Raw genomic sequence first — 18,897 nt, 5'->3', positions numbered from 1 at the left:
CTCGGACCAATGAGAGGTGGAAGATTCTATGTCTCAGAAAGCCACTCTTAGTCTAATGAGGGCTGGCAGATTCGCTGTCTCAGGAGGTTACTCAATGATAGCTCTTTGTCCAATGAGGGCTGCCGGCTTGGTTTCCATGCCTCAGGAAGTGGCTGGGATCTCAGGGGGATGGGTATGGAGGCAGGGTGTATAGATTACAAGGTCAAGTGGGGGGCCTTGGTGTGGGTGGGGCCTTCGTGCAGGAGCCTTGCCTGCTGGCCAGCAACTGGGACAGAGTTGGGCAGGGGTTCCCATGGACCAGCTGTGTTCTAGGGATGGTGTCAAGGGGCAGGACTCTTTGTGTATGGAGCCTCAATATTCTTTCAGTTAACTCCTGGCCACAGGAACCAGAGAGGTGAATATTTACATTGACCACTATTAGGACAACGAGAAAAAGATGTGATCATTAAAAATAACTGTAATTTTAATGTAAAAATTGCTATGTGACTTTCTCCCATCTTCAGAGCCTTCCAAGGACTGCCAGAGTAGATATGATTTAGGCTGCAGCTTAAAGCACACTCTCTCCCCACCTGCCACAGCCAGGACTTGAAGGAAGACACATGGCCAGCCTAGAAACGTAGTACTTACAGGAGTACTAGGAGAGAATACCCTGCTTATTGCCTCACCTCTCCTAATCTACCTTCTCACAGGAAGTGCACTCCCCAAAGGAACAAACAGATGTCAGACACAATCAGAAAGTTCTTGTCCACTTGCTCGGTGAGGATGAATTTATGGTGATGCTTCTTCTCTTTTCTGTTCATGACAGGTGAACATCGGCCTTCATTAAGTGGTATTATTGGCATTATTGCCCAATGTCTGATGGGGCTGATTGCAGTAATATTTGTACTGGTTTTCCTGTGGCGCAGCCGTCGTGGCAGGTGAAGTGTCTTACACCCTTCCACCTACTCTTCCATTCCCTCCATGCTCGGGAAAGGGAAGAGGCTTCCTTCACTTTGTGTCTGGACTCCATCTTCTTCTCTTTGCTATGTGTGTGCTGTGTTGCTCATATCACTGCCTTCCTATGCCCTATACCCCATTGTCTGTTGGTTATGGTCACTCCTTTCCCTGAGAAGTTTGGAGATAAATTGACTTCATCTTTCACCAGGGAGCCACAAAATGAGAACGACATTAAACAAGAGGACAATGAGCCAACAAACCTCAATGAGCCAACCAACCTCAATGAAACCTCAAAAGCAGCCTCAAACATGAAACCTCAAAAGAAAAAGAAGGCAAAAGTAAATTCTCAATCAAAGTACCATCCCAGAACCAGTTAGAAAACAGCTAATATGATGGGGCAAAAGGATCAAAGACTAGGAGGGGCTGGTTAGATTGGAAAAGGAGGCAGCACCAAGAAAGGCAGTGGCAGCCATGGTGTGAATGCACAGCAAGGACACCAGGCAGCTCCCAGGAAACATTGGCTCCCACGGTCCTTCCCAACTGAGGAACCAAACACAGTGACAGTGTCTCCCATTTCTTTAGGGCAAGAAGTAAGAGCATGCTCAGTGAGGACAACTGGACCCGTCCACCCTCAGTAAGTAAAGGCACTGAACTTTGGGAATCAAAGGTCCCACCACCTGCCAGTCCTTCCACAGCATCCTGGACACCAGCCACTGTCTCCTGTCTGACTTACAGAGCAGATCTTCTCTTCCCAGCCTCTGGCTGGCATTTCCTTTAGGCTGCCAAGCAGCTCCCAAATAAAGACATGGAGACTTATTATTAATTATGAATGCTCAACCTTAGCTTAGGCTTGTCCTTAGCTTAGGCTTGTGTAACTAGCTCCTTTACCTTAATTTAAACTGGTTCTACTCTTCTATGTTTTGCCTCAGGCCTTTTAACCTTTCTTTCATTCTGTATGTCCTACTTTCCTGCTTCTTCCCTGTCTGTCTGTCTTCCTGGCCCCAGATGTCTCCCTGGCTTCTTTTTTCTTTCTTTTTTGAACCTAAATACCTCCTCCTACTTACTCTCCTGCCTAGATGTCCCACCTATCTATCCTCCCTCACTATTAGACATTCAGCTTTTTCTTAGAAAGTCCAGTGTCTTGGGCAGTCAAGATAAACCAGTAACACATGTTTACATAGTTATACAAACAGAACACATCTTTGCGTTGTTTAACAAATATTTCACAACACCGGCCCTCAGGTGCTGTAGGTCTTCACAGCCTTCCAAGCCACAGGAGACCAAGTCAGTGCTGAAAGGAGACTCAGTCCACCTACGCTAGGCTGGCATGAGGGAACCACATGTCCAAGATCAAGTTCCTGAACCTAATGCCTTCCCTGCTGTGTGTGAAGGTTGTGGGCATTCATTCTCCTTTAGGGGGACTCTCTACTGTGTGTGTCTGGGTCTTCACTCTGCTCCTCATTATCAAAGGAACATGTCAGTCACAGATACCACTGAGGAAAGGATAATCAAGGCTTTGTGAACTTGGAGAACTCCTGAACTGAATAATCCAGTTCTCTGTCCTTGTTACCTCTCCTCTGGTTCTAATAAGCTAGGTCTGTGAAACAGACTCTGTAGGAGTCTGGAATTGGGCATGACAGCCCTCAACCCCCACCCCACATTTACCACCACTTCCTGCCACCTCCTTCAGCTACAAATCACAAGTCTTAGATGAGCTTTGTACTTCAATGATCTGGTGACTCTTCTCTTGCTTCCCTGGGTCACGTGACAACTCTCCTAATGAGGTAAGCACTGCCACTTTCACTGTCCGCTTCCTCTCAGATGACTCTGGAGAGATGGGGACACTCAGAGCCACAACTGTGTGTCCTTAGTTCCTCGTGCATCAGATTGTAGTCTGGCAGATGGATTCAGACAAGAGACATCCTGTCGTGTAGAAGACTGGCAGGTTTCTTAGAGAATGATGGGAGGCATGCTCAACAGTGAGGGTGGACATTGTCCAAAGGGCCACTGCAGATGAAAGGCCCTCAAGGAGCGAGAGTGGACAATGGCCAGGGACCATGGGCTGCATGTTAAAGTGGTCCGGGTGCTGTCTTCTAAAGGCTCTAGCACAGAAGGCCTTCATGAGATGTTGTTCTTGTCAACACTTAGCTCTGTGGGTCCCTCTGTTCTAAATGCATCTGTCTCCCTGTATACCTCTGCCCCACTACTGTGACAGGAGAGTAGTGACTGAAAAGGGTGCATCAGGAAAGAAACTAGTTGACCTGGAAGACTCTAAGCCTGTTCCTACCTGACTTCATACATTTGAGCATACTCAAGAGATGCCAGGAATAGGAGCTGGAGAGGTGCTTCGGTGGATATAAGCACTTGGCTGCTCTTCCAGAGGATTTGGATCCTCATCAACCACACAGCTAAAAACCTTTTGTAACTCTGGTGTCAGGGAATCTGATACCATTTTCTCTTCCCTGGGGCTACCAGACATATACATAATGTATAGACATACATGCCAGCAAACCATCAACCACCACCAGCACTACCATCACCGCCACTACCACCACCAACATTCACATACACAGGCATAGAGGGACAGGCAGGGCCTGTACACAAACACAGAGCAGTGACCGCTAAGTAAGGTCCTGTAGAGGGCCTTGTGGATCCTAGCTTCTACCTAAGAGCTGAGTGAGATCAAAGGAAGATCCAAATGAGACCACTTTGCATTCATAGTTACCTCTGTTCTGACATATATGGACCCACTGTCTTGGATCAAGTCCATGGCAGTCCTTCCTCTGTGTCTTTACTTTGCTCTTTGGGGCCCACATACCTGTACCCTTTGGGTACTTTCTTCTGTTATTTCCATGCTTGAGATCCATTGTTTGAGAAATAAAGCAATGGCCACCCATATTTCTATATTCCCCATGGACTCATGCCCTGGTGAGGTCTGGGCTCTTTTATCATGAGCTGAGCTCACCACACAGAAGGAAACAAAGTGACTTTGTTGCCATCTTGGCTGGTGACTTCATCAAGATAGAGGTGACCATGGGACTTGGCCATTATCTTGGTTAGTGACGTTATTGAAATATTTACCAGTATTGAGAGCCCTCAGAAGAGCATGTACTCCTCGGACTTCCTGTGCCACAGGCAGTCAAATATCAGATTGGAAGAGTGAGGTTGTTTTAAGCCCCCTTGGCCACTATGCCCAAGCTTCATGGTCATGCCCAGTTACATGTGGCACCGGGCAAATGCTCCACTTTTGGCAGGTGGTGTTGTAAGGACAAGGACAAACAATTCAGGAGAAGTAAACAAGTGTGTCAACCACCTATCCAATGACCACTATTTACTATTACATTTTCTTTCCTGACTACTTTTTTTTATAATTTTTATGAGTGTGACTCACATAACCCAGGCCAGCTTCAAAATCAGTACATAACCAAGGATGACTTTGAGCTTTTCATCCTCCTTCATATATCATCATTGAATGAAGTCCTGGGGATCAAATACAGAGCTTTGTGCACACTAAGTAAGCTCTGCCTATGGAGTTACATCCCAGTCCTCAAATTTTTACATTTAAATAAATATTTGTTGAATGGTTCTTAATTTCTCATACCTGAGACTGTACATGTGTCCAGGTGCACACACATGCACATGCATGCATGCACACCTTTGCTTCTCCTAGGAGGATATACATACTTTGACCAGCACCAGGAGAAACACTTAACAGGATGGTGCTGAGATGTCCATCTCAGAGTTCTGTGAGGGCCGAGAGGGGCCTGGGATTATCAGAGGAGATGAATCTGCAGTGAGAAAGCAGGAGTGGAGTCCCGACTCCCTGGAGAAGGTAACTATTCTTAACACATTGCCACAACATGGACACAAGTGAGCGTCCCTGGATAAAGACAGGCTGGTGGTGGCCCAACCATCTGCCTCATAATGGTGTAGAATATGAGGTTTGTGTCACAGGTGGGTGGGAATGAGACTGATAGTGACATGCAAAGAGAACCTGCAAACTCAAAACCTTCCAAACACAAAATTTAAAAACTCTCAGAAGCTAAGAGCACTTGCTGATCTTCTGGAAGACTTGAGTTCAGTTCCCAGCACACACATCAGGAGGTTCACAGCTGCCTGCAGCTTCATATCCAGGGGCAATGATGCCCTCTGCTGGCTTCAATAGGAACCCTGCAAGCACTCGTGGCATACTGAGAGAGAGACAGAGAGAGAGACAGAGACAGAGACAGAGAGACAGAGACAATGACACAGACTGAGAGACAGGGTGAAAAAAAAGTAAATCTAAAATAAGAAAAAGCAATCTCACATTTCCCATTATAATTCAGGTTCTCACAACACAAGCCACCACCTTCTCACTGAGCAAGTTCAGGCATTCCCTGGGCTGACCTGCAGCCACAGCATGTCTGACATTGTTTCCTGTCCCAGTGCTGCTACCTCTTAGGACTGTCTTAGGATTTCTACTGCTGTAAAGAGACACCATGATGACAGAAACTCTTATGAAGGAAAACATTTAATGGGAGGGCTTATGGCTTAGAGATTCAGTCCATTATCATCACGGTGGAACATGATGGCATGCAGGCAGACATGGTGCTGGAGAAGGAGCTGAGAATTCTACATCTTTGATCCACAGGCAACACAAAGTAAACTGAAACACTGGGTATGGCTTGAGCATAGGAGACCTCAAAGCCTGCTTCTACAGTGACACACTTTCTCCAACAAGGCCATATCTACTCCAACAAAATCATACCCCCTAATAGTGCCACTCCCTGTTATCTTGTGGGGGCCAATTACATTCAAACCACCACATCCCACTTCCTGGCCCCCATAAGCTTGTAACAATATCATAATGGAAAATATATTTACTCCAACTTCAAAACTCTCCATAGTCTATCACAGATTAACAATATTTAAAAGTGCAAAGTTCAAAGTTTCTTCTGAGATTCATGAAATCTCTAAACTATAATCTCCTATAAAATAAAAATGAAATAATCACATGCTTCCAACATATAATGGCACAAGATATATATTACTCTTCCAAAGCATAGGGAAGGGAGCATAATGAGGAAATACTGTACCAAAGTCAGACTGAAAATAATCAGGACAAACTCCAAACTCTGCATCTCCAGGTCTTACTTCAAACTGCTCTTCAGATCTACAGCTTCTTTCAGCTATGTTGACCACAACACATTACTCTCTTGGGCTGTGTCCACTCCCTGTTAGCAGCTCTTCTCAGCAGGTATCCCAGGACTCTGGCATCTCCAACATCTTGGGGTCTCCAAGGCAATCCAAGTTCTCCTTCACAGCTTCACACAATGACCTCTCTGGTCCTCCATTTAGGGACACCCCTGACACATGCCTAGCCTCAGTGGTTTTCCTTAGTCAAGGAGGCAAATTCCATTGCCCATTTTTTTTCCATAAAATTGAAGTTTATTTATTGGCAAACATTTAAATTAGCACATTTATTTTTATCAAACAAAAATAAAAAGAGGTCAGATATATCACAAGACTATTTTTGGTTATTACAGATTTGAAGTTGAGTCCCCTTTTCAAAGATCAGTGCTACTGTACCAGCTAACCCACTAAATTATCATCTTTGAATAAGAAACCAAAAATAAAAGGTAACACTTGAGAAAGGAAAATTATAGCTTCAAAATAAACGTGATTCTTCATTTCGAAAAATTACATGTTTTTCCTAATGTGAAGTAGAATGGCTAATTACCTAGTAAAAATAATGCACATCTTAACTTTAAAAAACCACACTTGGAGGGGAAAAACAATAAAAAGACTTTTAATTACATATAGGCCTCAAATGAATACAAGCAGATTTTTACAGTTAAACATGGAAGTGGTTTAGAGTTACATACATTATTAACGGGAGCTTTAAGCCTCCTGGAATTTGTTAAAAGTATTTCCTAGTTCAACAAAAATTGTAACATTTCCATGATACACTATATATAAAGCAAAATTGTTTTTTTTTCCATCACAGGCAATTTATTTTGTTCTATTCATTCACAGTTAATACAGAAAATACTTGGAAACATTTCCATATAATGCTTGACACAGAAATCATCAAATAGAAGTATACAATGTTGACAGGAGGCAGTACATTTATAATTTATAACCCCAAATGTATTTATAAATTAGAAATGGAAAGATCTACAAATGAAATTATGAAGGTTCACCAAAGTCATTTAATCTGTTAGTTTCTCATTCATTTTTATGTCTTAATAATATTCTATTGTATGAATAAGCCACATTTTATTTCTCTCCAGTATTTGATAGCTATTTGAGTTGTTTTAACTTTTTTACTATTAGCAACACACTGCTGTAAACCTTGATGTACATGTTTCATAGGTGCACATTTTCAGTAGTTTGAGGTTATATTCCTAAAGGTAGAATTGTTGAGTAACAGAGTAACAATGTTTTGCATTTTGACCAACCACCAAACTGTTTTGCCAAAGTGGCACACCATTTTACAATCTCACCAAATCCTTGTTTTTAAGGCTCTGATTTTTGTACAAAAGCATTCAATCATTCTGTCAGATCAAACCAGGAAAAGTAAGCTATAGTTCAGAGCTGTTCTATTCCATTTACTATGCAAAGCCAATCTTGGCGTTTGCAACTCTCAGCCCTTTTGAGTATTCTTGCAGTGTTCACCTTTTCCTCCACCACTTTTTTTTCTTCTTTTTTTCTGGTTTATTTCTATCTATTACAAATGTATAAGAAATCCTCCATCAACGCTGCTGATAGCAGCAGAACCTTGAGAAATATACCTTTGGTTTGCCTCAGAAAAGGAACACATATTGTACTGTAAAGTTTATAAAATTGGTGCAAAACATTGTAATAATGTTACAATACCAGTTTTAAGAGTTCAGTAACTAATGGGGAGCCGATGGGATACATGCAGAACTGTGAAAGCGATCTCACTTAGCCAGCTGTACACGTAGACTGTAAATCTACATTCAGATCATTTCTGAACTAAGACTATCATCTCAGTTTATCTGTTGAGGTCAACCAGGAAACCCTAGAATACACTGATTTTTGCAAAAAAACAAAATAGGGGGAGGGGTTTCTTCAGCATTTCAGTCCACGAGTAACAGTATCCTAACAGGCAAAGTGTTCTCTCACTGTCAACATAGAATGAACTGCTGCTGGAGGTCAACTTGGGCTTTAATTTGTATTAGCACTTACATGCATAGTAGTCCAAGTTGTTGACCTCATGACTTTAAAAAGTAACTCTAAAAAAGTAAAATGGCCCCACTTGGAAGACTAAAGAAAGACATCCAGCCACAGTTGTAAAAAGTCTCATCAAAACAATATACCCTTTTATGAATTACGCCTCAATTAAAAAAAAAAGTAGTCCCAAATAAGAAGCAGCTCTGAAAAAGAAAATATAAGTTAAGATATTTGAAAAAAAAAAACAAGGTGAATACAGGTTCAAAAGTAATTAAGATATATTTTCTTAAGGCTATCTAGAATTAGGCTTTAAAGAATTCTACCATTTCAAGTTTACCACTAGTTACTAGATACCTATTTACAAACAAGATGTTCACCTTTTTTGTTCCTTTATCAAGAGAAAAATCTACCTTCAGACTATGAGGGTGGTGACGGGGAGGGACTAGAAAACAAGATTCAAACAATCCCATGCAAATATCACATTTTTCAAATGGAAGAACTCCAAACTGCTCTAGAAGTTCCAATCACTAAGACACTTTCCATTGAAATGATTTAAGTACAACTACATGGCACCAAGGTTTAGGCCTAATATAGGCCTGACAACCAAGTCCTTGTTTTCTGGAAGAAAGGCCTCAAAAGTCCCACTCAATTCCACATAACAATACTTCAAAGATCAATTAGGTTTTCCTTTCCTTAATATTTTTGTTTTTGACTTCTAATCTTAAAGACTAGATTAAAACTTAGCTCATTTCCCAGAAGGCATTGCTTCCCTTTGCTCTATGAAAGAGTCCACCAAGACCTCTTCCTCAAAACCGCAAAATTGTTTTTATCAACAGTTTCTTTGTGAGTATAAGAGTCTAAGGACAATCCTACAAAGTAAACTATGGAGCAAAGTATGGTTGGTCACAGCATTCTCACAGCAGAAATATGTGACTTAAATCTTAAGTTCGCAGACTGCCTAAGAACTCCAAATAGAAAAGGAAAACTGTACAAGGGGTGTGTGTGTGAGAGGTGGCAGAAGCAGACTAAACGGCTGAAATGTCCCACCTTGGCTCGGTCTCCCTCACCATCTCACCAAGTGTAACGGTAAAGAGAGACTACTTATTAACAATACAGGGCCAGTGGAAAATGCCATTATGTTCTATCATATTTTACATAAAACTTAAAAAGAAATTGAGGAAAAACTATACTTGTATCTCAAATGATTTTAAGAAAATCAGAGACGGGTGTGGTGTTGCATGCCTTTAATCCGAGCACTGAGCACTGGGAGCAGGGAGGGAGACAGAGGTGGGTGGATTTCTGTGAGTTCAAGGCCAGCCTGGTCTCCATAGTGAATTTCAGGACAGCCAGAGCTGTAGAGAGACCCTGTCTCCATGCCCCTCCCCAAAAAAGTCGTAATTTAAACAAGCATTTAAACTGTAGTACTCTAAGAAAAGCAGTAGCTAATTTAATGAAGCTTTATACTCATGTAATAAATGTCTTTGCTACCTTTTAAATATAGAAAGATTTCTTCCAATCTCCAAAATTTGCATTAAAAAAAGAAAGAAAAAAGAGTACTCATCACAGATGAAGAAACAGGTACAGACGAAATCATTTATAAAGTAATTCTGCCATTACCATACATACTGGGAACAGAGTTTCACCTCTTCCTCTCCACACGCACTGCAGACACATTAGTAAACATCAGCGAGGTGATGATAACGTTCATAGGGTAGGAGGAGAGGCACTTGGTAACAACAGCATGTCAGGGGCGGGGGACAGCTCACTGTAGAAAGCTTCCCTGGCATGAATGAGACCCTGGGGGTTCAATGTCCAGCATCACTCAAGGGAACAGAAGAAAAACAAAACACACACCTCAACCAAATCCCTATTCTAGGGCTTCCCTAAACTCTACCTCTCAGCTTGTAATGGGCAGGCATACTCACTTACATAAGACACACATCCTTTATATAGAACATTGACGTGGCCATTAACGGGAGAATGAAAACATGTCAACCTGCTCAGGACCCCCACCGAGAGGGCAGGGGAAGGCTGGGCCTTCTACAACAGTTTATCCACTCGCTGTACCGATTCTGAAAACATCGACCTCCAGACTTCGCAGTGAGATAAACACTTCTCATTTGACACGTGGAGGGAAGTGGGGGGTGTCAGGGAGTAAAGGAGGGGCTCAAAGTTTACAGGGGATTCTCAATATTAGAAAAGGCTTCTGTCCACCAAACAAAACTGGTTTAAAACTTGAATCCTGTGAAGACCTTCGGATGAACATCAAGCTGCCACGACACACAAGCTGAAGCATCTGGAGACATTTTGTCATCTGCAATCTCCCGGACAATCACAAAGTACTCAAAAATTCTTTGACCTTTTCCACCAGACTTTCATGCTTGTCTTTAAAGTCTTCATTGACATCCAGTGTGAGGATAGGCACCTCTTCAAGATAATCAAAGTTGGTTTTCAGAGTTCGATGAAGGAGCCAGCTTTCATGTTTATAGTGAAGTTTCTCTAAATACTCCAGAGGAACGCCTTGTTCTTCATTTCTTCCCCGTAAATATATTCTACTTAAGCATTTCTCTGGAGTAGCTCGAAGGTAAATTATTCCATCCAGTTCAAGGCTTTGGCCGAACTGGCTGTTCATCCAGTCATGCCAGTCCTGGTATATTGTCCACTCTGTTTCATTCATGCAGTCAGACTCATACAAATTAGACGCAAAAATATACCTGTCACTATACACAGATCGTTCAAAAAATAACACAGTTTTCTCCGCATCTTTGAGCTTGCCATTGAGAGCGGCCAGTTGAGCTCGGATCCGGCTGAGACAAGCGTAGGATGGAAGGTGAAAGACCACCATTCGGGCTTCTTCTTACATCATTTGAAGAACATTCCCACCACTTTTCTGAGACGTTGTCAATTCCTCAACTTCATCTTGAGTATTTTGCACGTTGCACCATCTGGCGACAGGTTCAGGAACCACTTCCCAATCCTCACAGACCTGCTTGAGGATATTCACAAAGGTGGACTTCCCAGCAGCGATGTTCCCCTCGATGGAGATCTTCTTCATGCGCGTCCCCTCGGAGCTGGTGGAGGGGGACGGGCAGAACCTCTTGGGCGGGGTGGCCATGCCTGGTTCGTGGCGGCTCAGGCGCGGGACCTGCAGGAGAGCGGCGGCGCCAGGAGCACGGGGCATCGTCGTCACGCTCTCGCCAGCGGGACCCGCACTTTGACTTTGGCGCTCGCGGAGGCGCCAGCGGCTTGGCCGGTTGTGGAGCGGCCACGCCCTGGCGGCCCGGACTCCCAGCCTCCACGCCTCGCCCCGCCGGCCAGCAAGGACCTGCACGCGGATCCACCCCGGGAGCGAGGGGCCCCCGCCCATTGCCCATTTTTTCCATCCTTAATCCAGAACCACAGGGCCAAAGCTGCAATGTTCTGCTGCTCACTGGTGCTGGAACGTGACCCCCTTGTTTAATTACATCTCCACCAATTTTCTGGTTTTTCATTTTTGTTGTTTCCTTCACTGCCTAAGCATGGCTGTCCTGAAACTGGCTCTGTAGACCAGGCTGGCTTCAAATTCAGAGATCCCCTTTCCTATGCCTTCCCAGTGTTGGGATTAAAGGCATGTACCACCACACGCTGATTTAAGCTTTTCTTTAATTTCTTTTCACAAGTTAGAAACTTAGCTTGGTAGGATCTTGCCCGGAGGCCACCACCCACTGTAATCCATTTCTTAATCTGTCTTTCTCTTTGAATACAAGAATTAGTTCCATTCCACTTCCTGGTGCTCTTTTTCCTCAAATTGTACATTTTGTATGTTTTCCTTGCTCAGCTTCCTCTTTCTCATTATAAATCTCTATAAGAATGGCCAGTCATAAAAACACAACAGAGTCTATACTAGGCTGCTTTGAGATCTCCTCTGCCAATGGAATTAATCCAAAACACTTCACTTTAGCTTCAGGCAGACTTTTTGGACAAGGACAAAAAGCAGCCATATTCTTCACCAAAATATCACAAGAACAATCTCTAAGCCACATATTAATATTCTTCTCCTCTGAAATCTCTTTTTTTTTTTTTTTTTTTTTTTTTTTTTGGTTTTTCGAGACAGGGTTTCTCTGTGTAGCTTTGCGCCTTTCCTGGAACTCGCTTTGGAGACCAGGCTGGCCTCGAACTCACAGAGATCCACCTGGCTCTGCCTCCCAAGTGCTGGGATTAAAGGCGTGCGCCACCACCGCCCGGCCCTCTGAAATCTCTTGACAGGGCCCCATAGTTCAAATAACTCAACACCAATGTCTTCCATGTTCCTACTAGTCTGTCTCATTAAGCAGTACTTAAAGCATTCCACTACTTTCCTAATCCAAGCTTCCATACTCCACATTCCTCCAAATAAAAACATGGTCCAGCCTATCACAATACTCAGTCCCTGGTACCATCTTCTATCTTAGTTAGGGTTTCTGTTGGTGTGAAGAGACACCATGACCACAGCAACTCTTATAAAGGAAAACATTTCATTGAGGTGGTGGCTTACAGTTTCAGACCTTTAGTCTATTATCATCATGGAGGGGAGCATGGCAGGGTGCAGACAGACATGGTACTAGAGAAGGAGCTGGTACATCTTGATCCACAGATAACAGGGAGTGGTCTGAGACACTGGGTATACCTTGAGCATATGATACCTCAAAGCCCACCCCCACTGTGACACACTTCCTTCAACAAGGCCACACCTACTACAACAAAGCCCCACCTCCTAATGGTGCCATTCCCAATAAGCTTATGGGGACCAATTACATTCAAACTACCACAGGGACTCAGGACCTAACAGCTTGTCCCACACTGGCATCCAGCCAGCCAGTCACCTTGCTAGGGACAGGGGAAAGAGGAAAGCCATTATGAAGACCTGAAGGTTCTAGAAAAGGTAGGTGGCCACATGAGCACACAGTGTGATGGGGACAAGTGACTTATGAAGATTCCTCAGTTGTTGGGGGACATTGTGTCTGGAAGCTCAGAATAAAGCCAGGGAGCCCTAAGCAGAAGCATTTAGCAGGACAGGGCTCCTTAATGTTGTAGCACAAGGCTGTATTTTCAGAGGAGCCACTCTGCCAATGGACTTACTCTACAGTACCCAGGAAGTTGTGCATCACCTCCTGGTGACCATCAGCCAGGTGCTCCACCACCAGGACCTGCAGCTGCTCCTCAGCTCTACCTGCCAAAACTTATCTGTAGCAGGAATCTTAGAACGTCTTATTAACAAAATCAGGTATTGCCTGTGCCAGGTATTGGGGTGAACTGGAAGATCAGAGAACCAGAACCTACCACAGCTAACCTCACCTGGCCAACTTCTCAGCTGATCTTGTTTCCTCAGACTGGAAGCCTCTGTGTCTTCATATCCGAATGGCTCTCAGCTGAACTGTGCTGCTCAAAACCTAAAATCTTAGCCAGTCAAATGCTTCTAGTTTCTGGTCCTCACGCCTTATATAACTTTCTGCTTTCTACCACCACTCCTTGGGATTAAAGGCTTGCTTTCCGGGATTAAAGGTGTGAGTCACCATGCTTGGCTGTATCCTTGAACAGAAGAATTTCTGCCTCTGGAATGCTAGGATTAAAGGTGTGTGCTGCCAGTGCCTATCCTATCTATCTAGTGGCTTTTCTGTTCTCTGACCCCAGATAAGTTGATTAGGGTACACAATATTTTGGGGAACACAATACCACCACACTCTCCTGCATTCTCTACTGTCTGAATCTGGGAAGATCCCACTCCTCGGCCCTCAAGGGGGTTGTGGGAGACCCAGCTTCTCATAGACAACTGAGAATAGGGTGTGCTGAGGGGAAGTGTGCAGAACTACACCCCATTTCTAGTGTGACCCTGAAACCCTGAAGCTATCTGCTCCCTCAGGAGCAGATAGCATCTGTCCCATTGTGGCTGTCACACTATTCTGATCTTCCAGGTGAGGGTGCTACTTCAAGTCCTTGGGAAGACCTTGCTCCTACTGTTTAAGATACTGTCTAGAATGTTCCATAGCATCCCCTTTCAAGACCCATGTACATAGATCTAGAGTGGCTGAGCCCTTGGGGGCACAGCTTCACAATTATAGACAGGAGAACTGGGCTCTGAGTGTCTAGCTACTGTGCCTAGACCATTGCCCCTCTAAGTGATCTGGGTCCTGCCTCGGTTCCCCATCACCAGGTCATGCCATCACACCTTCCACTTGAGGCCCTTGTTGGCCAGGACTGTACCAGTAATTTCACTCCTGGCCTGTGTGAACTGAGACTGGGGCTGTAAAAGCAGCCACACTTGTTTTACAGGTGACAGGGTCACATGATCTCAAAAAGGGAGCATATCTGCCCTCTAGAGCAGTGGTTCTCAACCTTCCTAATGCTGCAACCATTTAATACAGTTCCTCATGCTGCAGTGACCCCCCAACCACAGAAGTATTTTAATAACTATAATTTTGCTACAGTTGTGAATCATAATGTAAGTATCTGATATGCAGGATATCTGATCTGCAACCCCTGTCAATGGGTAGTTCATAACCCCTCTCAAACGGGTTGAGACCCACAGGTTGAGAATTTCTGCTCCAGTGGAAGCTTCCTGCCAGAAGGAGCAAAGCAGTCAGGTAATGGGAAAAAATGGGGAGAAGCAGCTTGATGTGAAGGGAGGATCCACAGGAGACTGGAGGGGTCACAGTGGGGTTCAAATGTTGTCAGTGGTCATGAGGAGCTGAGTCAGCAAGGAGTTTATGGAGTCTGATTCCCCAAATAGCAAAGCTAAAGGCTGGAGAGGCACCGGGGAGTGGAATAGTCTCCAGAATGCCCCTTGCTGCTTCTGAGCTTCCTCCTGCTTGCTGCCGCTGTGTTCCTGCTGTATGAGACATGGTGTGAATACTGTGTGAAAGGATCCCACTGTATCTAGTACAGTGTGTTGCTGGATTTTCTTTCACTCTAGCCCACATAGGAACATCATAATTTTGTTGTTTGTTTTCGCTCTTCTGGGGACCAGCTGCCACCCAGCTCCCAAATAAATCACACAGAGAGGCTTATTCTTAAATATAAATTCCCAGCTTTGGCTTGGCTTGCTGCTAGCAAACTTTTCTTAACTTTAAATTATCCCATCTACCTTTTAAAAACCTCTGGGCTTTTTCCTTTTCTTACTTCTGTAATCCTTCTTTCACTCTCACTCCATGGTTGGCTCTGTAGAGTGGTGGCTGTCCCCTAGCATCCTCTTCCCATTTTTCTCCTCTCCTGCTCTTTTTTCTCCTTCTATTAATCTTTTCTCCGGCCAGCCCCACCTATCCTTTCTCGTGCCTTGCTATTGGCTGTTCAGCTCTTTATTATATCATCAGGTGTTTTAGACAATTCAATGTAACACAGCTTCACAGAGTTAAACAAATGCAATATAAACAAAAGCAACACACCTTAAAGTAATATTCTCCAACAATAGCGTGAGTGTTTCTTGGGAAAATCCCACTCCTCACTGGGCATTTTACTTTCAGATCATAATGAAGATGATTTTTGTAAGAGCAAGGATGCTTAGTTAGATCAATGATTTGACTGAATGCTCTGAGCCAGGCTAAAAGATACAGGTGACTAAGACAGGTAGTGAAGATGATTAGGGAAGTAGTTTGGGTTATTCTGCCAATTGATCCAATAAGAGACACCAAAAAAGACAAAAATAGGCTAGAAGTCACCTTCCCCTTGGTTTTTGTGGGATTTGCAGAGGAGGGAACCTGAAAACAAGGAAGTCTCATGCATTATAGACCCATGGATCCTGCCTGTTGGAAAACAGTCTGATGATTAAAGAAGGCAAGTGTGTCCCTACACCCAAGGTTAGGCCTGAGTTCCTTGGTCATGTAGCTTACAGAATTAATCACAGGCCCTGGGATGCAGCTTGAAAAAGCAAAGTTGTGAAAATAAATTAAATGCCCCTATTGTATGTAAACAAAGATGGACAGTTAGCTGAACACAGGGATGAAGTTTGTAGGTATCTGCTACACTGAAATCACAAGCAACTTCCTGCCAATACAAAAGGAACAGGCTGAAATATACACGGCTTCCTTAAAACTTTGTTAACCAATTATAAAAAGTCATTGCTTTGGGGTAAAGATGTTATGGAGGGAAAATTAACATAACAAAAATGTTAAACTGCTTGTGGGCTTTAAGGAAATCATGTAACTTGTTATCATACTGTGATTTCTCTATGTGTAAAGATTTTCATTTGTTTTTGGAAAATATATAACTTGTGATTATGAGGTAATCTCTTCTTGTTTAGAATTTTTTGTCTTAGAAGTTATAAAAGGGATAAGAGATAAGTAAGGAACATAGAAGGGAAAGAGTTGAATGAAGAAGGGAAACATGAGGGAAGAAGAATGAAAAAGCAGTGAAGAAGAAGGAAACAGCAGTGAACTTAAGGAACAGTAGGGAAGAAGAAGAGAAACAGCAGTGAAGTTAAGAAAATAGCAGGGAAGAAGAAGGGAAACATCAGGAAAGAAGAAGGGAAACATCATTGAAGTAGAAGGAAACAGTAGTGAAGAAGAATATAACACAGGAAGAAAAGAAGCAGCAGAAAGAGAAAAATGAAATGAAGAATTAAGCTTTGCCTCTTCCAATAATATTTCTTGTCTGTTAATGCACTATCGCCAAAGAAACACCTCCTCGCTCATTTCTCTGACTTGCTAAATGCTGGTTCTTCAGCAAAACTGTCCCTGTGGATACTTCGGCATGGTCACTCTTGTGGGACTGTCTGCACCTTAGAGTTGTTTGGCATTATGTCTCTGTGAGAACTGCCACATGGAGGGAGTGACACTGTTAGTGCCAGAGCTCTGGGGAGGAGAAAACTGTCCAGCATCCAGCTGCAGTGACTGATGCCCAGCTCCACACACATGACTCCTGGCATTGTTATAGCTTTTCTGTAACCTATACCACTGCCATGGGCAAGACAGAGACAGACTGACTCATTTCCTCCCCAGTTTGTCCACATCTGTCTGGGGTAGGTGAGACCCGTCTATGGCCATCCTTGTCTACCTCAGCCTTCTGCAGGGACAGCACCAACTCAGGGCCAAATTCTCAGCTGGAGAGCTGAGAGAGCATGTGGAACACCAGGACTGCCAGCTCCCTCCAGTCCACAGCAGAAGACATCCACACAGGCCATCCTTCCTGAAGGACATCTCCTGAGTCAGGGCTCCAGGCACAGCATGTCCCAGTGTACTCACCCTGCCCAGTCCTGCTGCCCAACAAAGATTATAAATCTGCCAGAGCGTCTCTTCACATAGCCCAAGGCCTGTAGAGATGCAGCTGCAGGGAGAAACATGTGGCAGTGATGCAGAAAGACCAATATGTGAAACTGCCAAAGCACATGCTTCCCTCAGCACATGCTGGAGGAATCCCCATGCTCCATGTCAAATATCCCTAACAGCAAACCTAACAGCATGGTATACTTACTTGTAAGACATAGACATTCCAACTGTCCAACAAAACAAAGGACCTAGAGATAAACTGAGCAGCTGCAGCTGATCTGTGACCAAAAATACATTGCCAAAAAATACATCCAGTGCAAAGACAGTCAATTTTTCAAGTGTTCATGGGAAAACTGAATAGAAGAACAAAACTAGGTCCCTATTTGTCATTCACACAAAAATTCATGTGAACCTGAAACTTGGAAACTGTTGAAGGAAGAAACTTCAAGATTCCTGCAGCAGCAAGGACTTTCTGGAATGGATTCCACTGCCTCAGAAACCACAAGAATTGGCAGATGAAGCTGGGCAGTGGTGGCACATAACTTTAATTTCAACACTGAGGAGGCAGAAGCAGAAGGATCTCTGTGAATTCAGGCCAGCCTGGTCTACAGAGTAGTTCCAGGAATGTCAGGGCTACACAGAGAAACCCTGTTTTGAGAAACAAACAAAAAAAAAAGAGAGAGAGAGAAAGAATTAGGAGATGGGATTACATGAAACAGAGCAGTTTCTGCACAGCAAAGAAACAACAGAGTGAAGAGTCAGCCAGAATGGGCGGGAAGCTTGCCAGATATACTTCTGACAAGGAATTAATATGTAGTCTATAGAAAGAGTTCAAAAAGGGAATCAGATAGTAAGAGAGCCTCAAATCATCTGGGCAATAAATAGACAAAGGTACAGAGCAGAGTCCTGAAAAGAAGTGCAAATGGGGAGTAAATCCATGAAAAATTCAGTGTTCTTATCCACCAGGGAAGTGTGAATCAAAAGTGTACATGACAACTGTCAGGTGACTCTCACCTATCTCCAAGTTCCTGAGAAAGCCTGTGTCAAACACACACACACACACACACACACACACACACACACACACACAGCCAAAGACACACACATAAATAATAAACAAATATGACGAAACTGTGCCCACGATGGAGGAGACTCAGGGAGAAGACCTGTGCTCCACTTCCCAGGATCCTTCCTTTTGCTCAGCTGCCCCACAGCTGCTTGCTAGGAGCTGCTACCTCCTCCTGGCCCCTTTTCTCCCTTTGAGACTCACCAGTTCTCAGCCTGCTCCCCATGAGGAACTCTCCAACCACCACACTGGCTGGGAGAGCCAGGTGACTTTATTCTTTGGGACTCACCAGTGCCCTGTCAGCTGTCTAACTGGGACACCGGAGTTTTCCTACCCAGCCTGAGACTCAGGACCAGTTCACACTGCCAGAGAAACTTCTTCCAACTTTCTCAGCCAAGCTTATGCAGACCTTAGATTATAGCTGACAACCAGAAAATCTGGGAAAGAGGCTGCAGCCCCAATACCAGACAGAGAAAGCCAACATTGTAACCTGATATGAATCAG

General features: G+C 43.9%; 1 protein-coding gene and 2 pseudogenes across 2 annotated transcripts in view; 1 reads left to right on the top strand and 2 right to left on the bottom strand.

The window, feature by feature from the left end:
• The window catches only part of LOC102907489 (cell adhesion molecule CEACAM1-like), a 44,923-nt gene extending 37,997 nt beyond the window's left edge, over positions 1–6,926 (top strand). Inside the window, exons 7-10 of the mRNA XM_076574129.1 lie at positions 806–917; positions 1,145–1,274; positions 1,519–1,570; positions 4,607–6,926. Coding sequence (XP_076430244.1) covers positions 806–917; positions 1,145–1,274; positions 1,519–1,530 — 254 coding nt within the window. The 3' untranslated portion in view covers positions 1,531–1,570; positions 4,607–6,926. The remainder of the gene's footprint in view (positions 1–805; positions 918–1,144; positions 1,275–1,518; positions 1,571–4,606) is intronic.
• Positions 6,709–12,150, bottom strand: LOC102906741 (deoxycytidine kinase pseudogene; annotated as a pseudogene). Its single transcript, XR_013052093.1, has one exon. The product of XR_013052093.1 is annotated as a deoxycytidine kinase pseudogene (transcript).
• On the bottom strand, positions 10,445–10,957 carry LOC143266898 (deoxycytidine kinase pseudogene; annotated as a pseudogene).
• Positions 12,151–18,897: the final 6,747 nt, after the last annotated feature.

This window comes from Peromyscus maniculatus, chromosome 1, assembly GCF_049852395.1.
Source record: "Peromyscus maniculatus bairdii isolate BWxNUB_F1_BW_parent chromosome 1, HU_Pman_BW_mat_3.1, whole genome shotgun sequence".
Taxonomy (NCBI): Eukaryota; Metazoa; Chordata; class Mammalia; order Rodentia; family Cricetidae; genus Peromyscus; species Peromyscus maniculatus.
Note: the sequence above shows the minus strand (reverse complement) of the source record. Positions and strands in the feature narration are given on the sequence as shown.